At 41.2% G+C, this 11,029-nt stretch overlaps 1 protein-coding gene across 6 annotated transcripts in view; it reads right to left on the bottom strand.

Moving 5' to 3' along the window:
• APP (amyloid beta (A4) precursor protein) overlaps positions 1-11,029 on the bottom strand; it is a 164,169-nt gene that overhangs the window by 82,782 nt on the left and 70,358 nt on the right. For 2 of the 6 annotated variants that reach the window (XM_005861200.2, XM_005861201.2), the window contains exons 6-7: positions 8,205-8,372; positions 5,796-5,852 (exon numbers count right to left, since the gene is read on the bottom strand). The exons of 2 other annotated variants lie outside the window; for them this stretch is intronic. In XM_005861200.2, coding sequence (XP_005861262.2) covers positions 5,796-5,852; positions 8,205-8,372 — 225 coding nt within the window. The remainder of the gene's footprint in view (positions 1-5,795; positions 5,853-8,204; positions 8,373-11,029) is intronic. 2 more of the 6 variants (XM_005861202.2, XM_005861203.2) reach the window with 1 other exon arrangement.

Genomic DNA, 11,029 nt, shown 5'->3' with positions numbered 1-11,029 from the left:
GCTGCCTCCTGCACGCCCCCTACTGGGGATCAAACCCAAAAGCCTGGCATGTGCCCTGACAGGGAATTGAACCTTGACCTTCTGGTTCATAGGTCGATGATCAACCACTCAAATACTCATTTTAGTTCTGATTTTGTAATCACTGCATTGTACTTCGTTTCATATTCATACTCAAGACAGCAAGAATATGGAGTCCAAAACTAGCAACATCATGAAAAATTGCCCCAATCATTCTGATATTTGTGTGTTTCCTCAATCTCTAGGGTGACATATAAATGTATAATCATCATGGGCTCAGAATACAAAAAGAGGAATAATCCCACCCTCAAGCTGTGACCACCCACACCAGGCCACAAGGCGAATATTCCCCTTAAACAGAGGCCCATAATGGCATCAAGTCAATATACTAACATTCCAGGGGTCCTCAAACTTTTTAAACAGGGGGCCAGACCGTTGGAGGGCCGGACAATAGTTTAAAAAAAAACAACTATGAACAAATTCCTATGCACACTGCACATATCTTATTTTGAAGTAAAAAAACAAAACGGGAACAAATACAATATTTGTATTTGCATGTGGCCCGCGGGCCGTAGTTTGAGGACCCCTGCTTAGACACTAGCAGGAAAATTTGATTAGTTTCCTTTTGCTGGTGGAGAGGCAATGTATTACCTCGATAGCATTGACAATAGAAAATGAAAGTAAATGAAGACCCATATAAGTCATTGCCTTATCACCGAAAATGCTATTTTATACAGAGCTGGCAATACTGTCACTTGAAATGGCTGTGATTTATATGAGAGGGGGCTATGGGGATAATTTATATGGAGGTGAAATGTAAACCTGTAGAGAACGATTTTACGTGAAAATGTAATCTGAAAGCACAGCAGAGCTTTGCAGACTGCCACCTCAACTTTCTTTTTTTTAAAAAGGGCTCCATTTCTCTAATTCCAAAACAGCTACAATCCCCAACGCAGGCAGAACTCAAATATCTATCGCTGCCTCCCAGTCCGAGCTGGAGGAAGCATTTATAACATGAAAATAGTTTGTGATCCTTAAATGTGGTGGACACTCTCTTTAAAAAAAAAAAAGAACAAAGGCTCTTTCCCTGATATGCCTTTGTATCATAATGTTATAGTCTGTGCGATCATGGTTGGCAGACCATCAATGCATCATGTGGACACAAGATAATAAAAATGTAATCTATGCCGTGTTTACTCTATGCTAGCCAAGCTACATTTCTTTTTTATGTCTTATGGACACGGACTGACGTGGGAATTTTGTCAACTATGTGAAAGCAGCGTGAAAGGATGAATGCTGGTGCTATTTTTATTAATATCTACATCCTACTTAACACAGTGCACCAAAATGGAAAAAAACCCTGAGGTCTAAACCTAAAACATATCTATGAAGCCATAGTGATAATAACTGGCATCTAGACTTTCTTAACCCTCGGCTATTGCTTTTTCATCAATTTGTTGGAAGCAATTTTCAACTTCATTACGGCAGATCATAAAGGGGTGACCTGTCACGGTTGCTCAACACTCAACAGATGAGTTCAAAAAGTCAAAATCCTCAATATTGTCCACTTTCCTAGAAACTGCAGTAGGAAAAGCCAGACGGAACTGCTAACCTCTGTGGAGGCCTTAAAGGATGAAGCCAGTTTCATTTTATTCCAGCCTTCCACAGCAAGCATTCCCTCCCCATGTCTATTTTACTTTATATTGTTATTTAATCCCATCACATACTTGGGTTTCATGGCACCAATGAAACTGTCACATTATTAAAACAGGGTATTTGGTTTACTTTGTCGGCGTCCCTTACACCACCAAACTCATCACCAGCACATCCTGGGCTCAAAAGTAGCAGCTTTATTAAACCAGAGGTTGGCCTGCTGGTCTCTTTCTAAGTAATGTTTTATTGGACACAGCCGTATCTATTCATTTAGCCTTTGTCTGTGGCTGCTTTCACGCTACAACTACTGAGTTGAGCACTTGTAACAGAGACCATATGGCCTACAAAAGACTAAAATATTCACTCTCTGGCCTTTTAGAGAAAAATTTTGCCAACACTTTATTAAACTGCTTACTCTTCTCTGCAAATAGCTAAAGAATAGAGCACATATATGATGAACTTTTTACTTTTTTTTTTTTTTTACTTTCTTCTCTGCAAATAGCTAAAGAATAGAGCACATATATAATGAACATTTTTTTTTTTACTGTTCTGAGTAAATGAGCTTTTTGTTTTTCTTCTTCTTTTTAAATGCTGGTTTGCAGAGCAAATCAATTATTTTCAACGTTAGGGTTTCTCACCACGGTAGCTCAGAGGAAAGGGCCATTCTTTTGATCCTGATCATTTCTGGATACCAAAGATGTAGCTTCTCATACTCATTAATCTAATAGGTGTTATTGGCACTGATGTGACATATAATTTAATGCACCGCCATGTCTTTTAATGCTAGTAATTGTTTTTAATAATGCTTGGCAGTTTTATGAAAATGTCACAGTTCCATTAGAATTAGGGAATGTGGTAACGGAAACTAACAGTTGCTATTTTGCAATCGGAAGAACAAGTACGTCGCGGTGAAGAACAATGGTTCAAGTCTGGCCAAAGACTAAATGGCCCTGGCGTTATGACAGGACAACTCTGCTAGGGTGGCACATTCCATTCAAAGGCCACACAGTGAGTTATCTACAGTTTGCAAATTGTGAGATTCTGAGGCAAGAACCTTAGAATCTGGGGTGGTGGTTTCGCCTGATTTGGTATGTTCTCTGGAAGAGGACTAGTCTATTCTATCTGGGCCATGTGGATGGGAGTAGACATCAATTGTTTCCCCTTCCCCAGTCTCGCATGAGGCCAGATCTGCACCTGTACAGAGAAACTATGGTCATGAACATGCAAATAACAAGGCTACGCGGCATCTGTACAGACGTCGTTCTCTAGCACATGCAGGGATTCTGTGAAACAAGGAAGACATGAAACTTCTACCTTAACTTACAAATACTGAGAGCTATGATAGTGGTCTCACAAATTCAATTTCATAAACATCTACTGAGAACTGGAGGCTCCTGACATTCTAACACTTCAACGTGCCTTCAAGTGTACGGAAAACGCACATATTTACATCAGCCTTCTCATATCTCTGAATCAGGTGTGGGCACACTACCAGTCTACAGCAGAGGGTCTCAACTGGGGGTGATTTCAACCCCCACCCCTAAGGGCACATTTGGAAAAGTCTAGAGATAATTTTTAGTTATTGCAGCTAGGACGGTATTACTCCATGCACCCACAACCCAGAATTATCCAACCCAAAGTGTCAAGAGTGTTGAGGCTGAGACCTTGCTTTAGGTGTTGTTTCTACCACAACTCATCGCAAGGAAAGGAGCAACATGGGTCATCTGTCATTCTCTTTAGTCAGACCCCTTGGTGTGGTCAGCTGACTAAAAATTGGCCTGATGCTCTTTGTGAGATTAAATGCCATTAAGGAGTCAGTTTGTGAAAAAATACTACAAGCACAAGATCATAACAAACTAATTCATAAATATTGATGCAGTAGGGCTACTGTTCACAAACATTGCACTGGCCAGATTGAAGGTGAAACTTTTGCAATGTCCTAAACCCAAATGGGCAAACACAAAAGTAATGTCAGACACAATTCGGGTCTCACAGGTTCTTTCTCCCAAATGGGGAAGGGGCTTGTAAAAGGATCCAAATGCATATACAGTATATGAGTAAAATGAAAGCTCTTAGCCTCACACCTCTCCCCTTTCTATCAGTAATTTAGATTCTTCCCTATGATAAAGCCCCAAATTCAGTGTCCCTTAACATTACAATGTTCAAAATTATTTTCTATGACAAAGATTTGAAATGTAGAAATACCTAATTATAATAAGTCCTGACAGGGAAATTATTGTATTTATAACGCAGACCATCACACATTTTCTCTAATATGTGCAATCTTATATCTCATTTCACATTAATTATTTGACTAGCAGCAACTCAGACTGAGAAACCCGTAAATCCAACCACCTTCGTGAAAAGAGATACCCTCCAAGTAGGTTGGTTACGGAGCTCTTGGTTGGGGAAGGAGCCAAGTGCAAGCCCAAATCAAAGGGGCTTGTCCACCTTTCTAGTTCTGGCTCATTTTCTCCAACTCCAGTCTGCTGTCTGCGTTTGACCTCCAGATGACCATGAATTTTTCAATTCAAATGTGCAGCTTTGCTATAAATAAGATAGTATAGCTGTGCAGGCTATAAATAACTAGAAATTATATGCTTTCCCCAGTCTGTTTATACTAACATGGCAAAACCCTTCACTTGCTGTGACTGAACGGCCTCTGTAGGTAGATTAAGAAAATATAACGGCAAAAATCACACTTCACCCTCCTAGAATGGAAAAGAGTCAGGATCCCAAACACACTACAGATAGATGGAGAAAGTTACTGGGACGGAGAAAATTATAAAAAAAAAAGTTTCAGTGTCTGTTTGGAAGAGTTGAGGACACAAGTACTTCAAGAAAATAAATTTATCAAGTAATAATGTTCATTTCCATTACCTAATGAAAGTGGGGAAATAATAAAATTATTTTGTATGCTAAAGTGATATAAAATAAAACTTAGAGTAAAAATAATTGTTTTGTAAAAGGGTTGAAAGACATTTAATTCATTGAGGCACGCTATATTCATGGCATTTATGAAAAATGTTTTCAATATTTTCCATCCACTTTCTACTATCTACTGTATTCTTAAAATGTGCTTCTGAACCTCAAATATTATTTTTCTAATACAGAAAACAATGTCAGAACCAAATAGTTGGCCATTTGGAGCATGGGGCACAGCCATAATATCATTTAGCTTTTGACCTGGTCCTGCCATTTTGATGGCTGGGGAAAAGTCACTAAACTCTTAAAGCCTCATTTTCTCCTGTGCACAAAGGAAATGAGGAAAATGCCCACAGTGTTCCTGAGAAGAATAAATGGTCCATGAAAATGCCACGCAGATCAATGTATTATCAATCTTACATGTAATATCTATATTTCCCCCTACTCTTTCTATGTCTACTCACTTCCAATACTTGCAATGCTCTTAGAAAGAATGCGTTTTCACAATAGGAAATATATTTATTGCGGTAGTAAAAACCACTCTCTCCAAAGTTATACATAATTTGAGTGCATTTGAATCTTATGAAGGCCAGTAAAAAACTTTTCTGCTAACATCTTTTGTAAATTACATAATTCTTCAACTATCATTTTTTCTTTTTTAAAAAAGATAATTGTTTTAATCGATGTTAAGACTAGATTTTTTTCAGGATAATATAGAAAAATGCTAATTTTCTGTTGATTACCAGAGGGAGAGGAGGGTGGGGTGAGGTATACACACCAGTACCTGTAGTTAGTACAATGCATGCGCATTGCATATTGTTTCCTAGGAAACAAGTCACTTATAAACATAGCCTCTTGCTAAACCATGGCACCTGTGAGCTTTAAGAAACAAAACAGTGATGCCAAATAAAACACAATAGCAGTGTTGTATATACAGTATTTTATAGAACTATACTAACTAAAAAGGAACCTGATCGGAAATAGAAGCAGCTTAGTCAAGACCCTTAGCTGGACAGCTGAAGTTATCTGGCAAAATCAGACATCATTTCAAGCAAGACAATGGAAATAGACATTTTATTCAAAGACAGGAAGGTGTTCAAGAAACACAGAACCATGCAAAGAAGGTGACGATACTGGACTTAAAACCAGCCATGCAATGTACTCCTCCCCTCCTTCCCCTTAAGTGAATTACAACGTACGTTTAACAGGATCTCGGGGAAGAGGCTCCTGGGTAGTCTTGAGTAAACTTTGGGACACTATGGAGAAAATAAAAGAACATAACTAAAAACAAAAATAGAAACATGGAATGAAGGCTGAAACTCACTCACATGATTCCACTAACCAAAGGAAAAATCAAAAACAAAGTCACAGAATTAAAAACAAAAACTAAACAAATATCCTGAGTTTTGGCCCCAGCATGGACCCAAAGTCAACAGATAAACATAAGATATGTTTGCACAATCACATCTTGGAATCCTGGGTACTTTGTTTCTGATAGTACATCCAAGTCCCCTGTTGAAGGGTGACCCCTGGCTCCCATTCTCCCCTAGCGCCCAGCATCACCAGTTCCCTTCCACCCATTCTCCATGGCATCTCTATCGTTTTATCCATTCAGAGGGCGGCCTCCAGCTCTCAGCTCTCGGCTCTCGGCTCGGGCTATTTGTTGAGGCTTGAGGTTTCACTCTTCACTTATTCGTCCACCTTTCTAACTGACCCTCAGCCTCTCACGTTTACTTTCTTGATAAATTATTCTGTAACCCACTTCCCCTGAAACTGAGCACTGCCTGGCTTATCCATTACATCTCTGTTGGGGGCATGAACCTTTTGTAAATCTCAGCAAAATGATTGCCATCCAGGGCGCCTCCAGAGGCTCCATCTGAACTCTGGTGTCCGCTGGCTGCTCATGGTCTGAACCAAACCAAACTGATCAAATGGAGAGGGTATGTGTAGGGGCTGCCATAGGGTTTGCTGCTGCTGTTGTGTGTGTGTGTGTGTGTGTGTTTGGGGGAGGGGGGTGGAATTAGTGTTTCTAATTCTTGAGGTAAATCCATCACTGCTAATAATTTTTAAAAACCCTTTCTTATACGTTATATGCATACATATTTATAGCTGTCCCCCCAAAAAAATAAAAATAAAAAATCCACCTTGGAAAAGAAGGAAAAAGTTGGAAATATGCCAGGAAATCTCCCCCAGCAGCGAAACCAGTCAGAATCCCTTTCACAAGGGCCCTTTGTTCAGAGGGTCCAGGCGACAGAATCCCCTACATGTTCCGGGTTACCTGACCTAATTAACTTCTTGGTTTGAAACTGATGGAGTTGTTTTGTGCTAGAAGCTTCAACCATCCAATCCGAGCCAGGAAAGATGCCCGTGGGGCTGCCAGTTCCTACACCTGTTCTCACACAGGACAGCTCTTCCACAGGAGACCAACGGGAACTTTTCCGTCACATTCCACTGGGATCCTGGGCTTCACCAGAGAAGGTCATAACGGTGCAGGTCCTGCTTTTGTTTAGCTTAAGCCTCTGTTCACACCAGGAAACCATTTATATAATCCCCATCACCCGAGGCAGGAAACAGTGATGTTACCCTCACAAAGAGGGGAGAAAAGGCAGGAGTCTCTCAAACAAAACAAGTCACAATTATTGATTTTAATCTTCAATTGATCAGGCTGCATAACTATTTCTTGAGTAGTTAAAACTTCCTCCTCACGAACAAAAAGTCAATAAAATAAAGTTGGGGATTTAACGTGGGAGGCTGTTGAGAACAGAAGTCCGGATGCCCGCCGTATGACTTCCTGAGACCTACGTCTGTGGAAGGAGTTTCAACTCGCACTAAAGTCACCTCGACTTCATTTATTTATCCCCCAGAATTATGACCAGCTTCAAGTTCAAGAGAAAAGGCTTTGGAAATGATATTCCCTGAGCCTTATGTCACTGAAGGTTTCTAATTTAAGTCAAGAGTTGTCATCTATTTCCAAGAGAAGACATATAAACCCCCCATTGCAAATGTCCACGTGTGAGGTCAGGGGCCACAGGGACATGGCCCCCTTCTGACATTTGAAGGGCATGTGCTCAATTCAGTCCCATTCCCTCTCCAACCACAATAAAAGTCCCACGTAATGAAATAACTCAAAAGTACTCAGTCACAGCAAATAGGCCTTACCAATGCAACCGGAGCATCATCAGCCGGGCTTGCAGTGGTAAGCCTTATTTGCACATGTGGTGCACATGCACAAACCCCCCCCCCACACACACACACGTACACAGACAAACACATATGTATACATTTGCAGAAGAGCTGAGAAGGCAAAACAGCAACCCCAGCTTGGCTTAGAGAGAAGCACTCGAAAGTCCCTAGAGACTGCAAGACGTGTGCACCACAGCTAGTCAAAGGACACACCATGGCCATGCTGTGTTAGAGAGAGACGGAGATGTGTGCTCATGGTCGGACATCTTGGAGGAGATGCCCGGCCATTAAAGAGGTGGACAGAAATGGGGTTAGTGGTGGCAACAGACCCGTCCCCAAGAACCAGGAAAACCAATTTGTTACAAGGAGCAGAGTCAGTGGCGAGAGAGACGAAAGGTGGCCAGGCTGGAGGAAGGTCCACTTACTGACGCTGCCACACACGGCCATGCAGTACTCCTCTGTGTCAAAGTTGTTTCGGTTGCCGCCACAGCCGCCGTAAAAGAAGGGGGCGCACTTCCCCTCGGTCACATCAAAGTACCAGCGGGAGATCATTGCTCGGCATGGCCCCGTCTCGGCTTGTTCAGAGCACACCTCTAGTCAGAGGAGATGTGGGGAACCACATTTAGCATGAAAAGGTACCGGCTCGCTGTTCACGCACATGTTCACTTTCTTAACGCATGAGTCCTCCCCGGGGTAACTCGCATTGGGTTCATCGGGCAGTGTCTGCCAAACCTTTACGGAGGAATTTAATGACCCAGCAGGATTACCTCAGAAACAAAGCAGTGCATTCAGAGCTGGTTTAATGTGCAGCTCTCCGTGGTAATAAGAGGGTTCCAGCTGAAGGTGAACCAATCTTTCAGCTGCTTTTAGATTAATATGAAAGGCCTCGAGGTATCTGCACATCAAAACATTTCTTCACTTTGAAAAATAAACTTTTCCTTTATAATAACTTGAAATTACTCTGCAGGTAAAAGGATTGTGTCTGGTGAGGATGCAAAAACTTTAACCTCTCACAAATATCTGATTTTCTTAAATAACAACTGCCTTGACTTGAAGCACAAAATAATTACACTTATTTTGAAGGTGATCCAGTTTTCAGCTGTCCAATGACTGATGATATTTGAAAGTATATGTAATATCTGTCAATGTGACTTAATGTCAGTTACATTATCTCTAATTAAAAAAACACTATTATTTGTATATTTACCTGTCCCTTGAACAATAATGTTCCAAACAATAAAACAGAATCAAGCTACTCTAATTTGTTAATACAAACCATGCATTGTTTTACATTCAAACACATCTTACCTGTCACCATGCTTTGACACCCTCCCTAATTCCTGATTGACTCAAAGTGTAGCAAACACTTCCATTTTACTTTGATTAGAATAAGAAACCTACCTCCCTTGTATATTCCATGGAAATGCCAGGATGTACTATCAGGCTGCAGGCAGGATTACAGAGAGCCTGCTGATACCTTAGTAAACACAAGTGTCTTGGCTTATTCTTAACAGAACATGGAAAGCAACCTTCTTCTAAAAGATAAAAGCCATGCAAAACCCAGAGCTTCCAAATGAGGAGTATTCAAGCCTGACCATAATCAATTACTCAAACACAAAGATCCACAAGGAGGGCAAAGAGAACTACTGTTGTGCTTCCCCATACACACCACTCATTGAGCTTTCCAACCAAGGCAAAGAGCTGATGGCAAAACCACAAGCTGCTGCCATCGTGATGGTGTCAACAGAGTGGGGAGGGCCAGTGAGCCCTGAGCCCCAGAGATGAGTGTCAAACTCTCTGCAGGAGAAATGTCCGGGGTACAGCTATGCAAGACGACTCCAGCTCTCTCAGATGGTTTTCAGATGGAACCAACCACCAGGCTCCAAGACAAGTTCAATGTCACTCATTATCAAATCATCTCATTCAGGACTGTTGCTTTGGAAGTCCATGCTCTCCAGGCAACACAATTTAGTTGTTTTTATGCATAGAATTCTCTTATAAGACAAAAATCTGCCAACCTGTTGAGGTTAAGTATCCCACCCACTAGGCAATTCGATTTATCTTCCCCCAATTAAAGGACTAGCATTCTGACTTCTAAAGGGTAAGTTAGTTTTGGGGGGTCTAATCCTCTCTGAGTTACTGACAAAGCAGCTTCTGGGCTGCAGTGTGAAAAAGCAAGTCCCACGTGTGGGGTATCTGCCAACCACGGCCACCAGCTGTCTCCACTCCTGGACTTTATATCTTTAGTTGTAATAAATAACAGTAGGTTGGTTTTCCCCCTTCTCTGTATCTCCCTCACCAATTTGTACACATGCATGTAAATGTTTCTTTTTCTAAGAGGCGATAACACTTCTCATTCATCTCTTCCTCAGGCAGTACTGATTCCAACAAGACTACAAGGCAATGGTGTGTTCTGAGACTCCACTTGGTTGGCGTTGGCACTGGAGTCACAAGTGGCCACTCCCAAGGAAGGCACAGAATGTATGACCCGAAGTCACAGGAGCACAGGCAACAAGTCACCATGCCTCAACAATGCAAGCTGATCCTCCCATTTTATACCTCTCAGAGCACCAAACACGTGTCTTCTGACGCCTGTCTGCCACAGGCCCCATTACACATCACAGCTCTGCAGGGCAGGAAGCATGCCTTTGCGGTATCTCCTATGCACTAAATAAAAGTGGTAGAATTTCAGGTGGGTGCAAGTAATGCGATGAAAGAATGATGATCAAAGGAGATAATCTGTGATAGACATTTGCCTGGTGTAAACTAGTAACAATTTCTTACTTCTGATAGAGGCAAAACCTCTTGGTCCAAAACTCAGATGACAAAAGTATATTACAATATACTTTTGTTTTCCTATACCAAGCATGAATTATAATGACACATCCATTTTTTATAGTATATTAATTTTACTTTTCTTCTGTCTTTCTCTAAATGGCTATGAAACCCTTTGTTATAACTAATGTGTAGAGCCCCAATCACTAAGAAAAAGCATCCAGAACTCAAAATCCATTTATATGCCAACTAAGGAAACAGAAAGAACTACAAGATGGGTCCCCTATTCTTGCTGAAATCTCCAGAGAGAGTCTTAACGCATCAATCAAAAAAAGCAATGAAAGAGTGACAAAATCTCCAACTGGAGAATGTTTTGTTGGCTCTTGAGACATTATTGCAGCTGCTGAACTCCTGACCTGGAATGGCCTCAAATAGCGTCATGACTTTGGTGTGGACATTGGGGACAATGTTTCTA

Source organism: Myotis brandtii, unplaced genomic scaffold (assembly GCF_000412655.1).
Source record: "Myotis brandtii unplaced genomic scaffold, ASM41265v1 scaffold146, whole genome shotgun sequence".
Classification (NCBI taxonomy): Eukaryota; Metazoa; Chordata; class Mammalia; order Chiroptera; family Vespertilionidae; genus Myotis; species Myotis brandtii.
The sequence above is the reverse complement of the archived record's forward strand: the minus strand, read 5'-3'. Positions and strand labels throughout refer to the sequence as shown.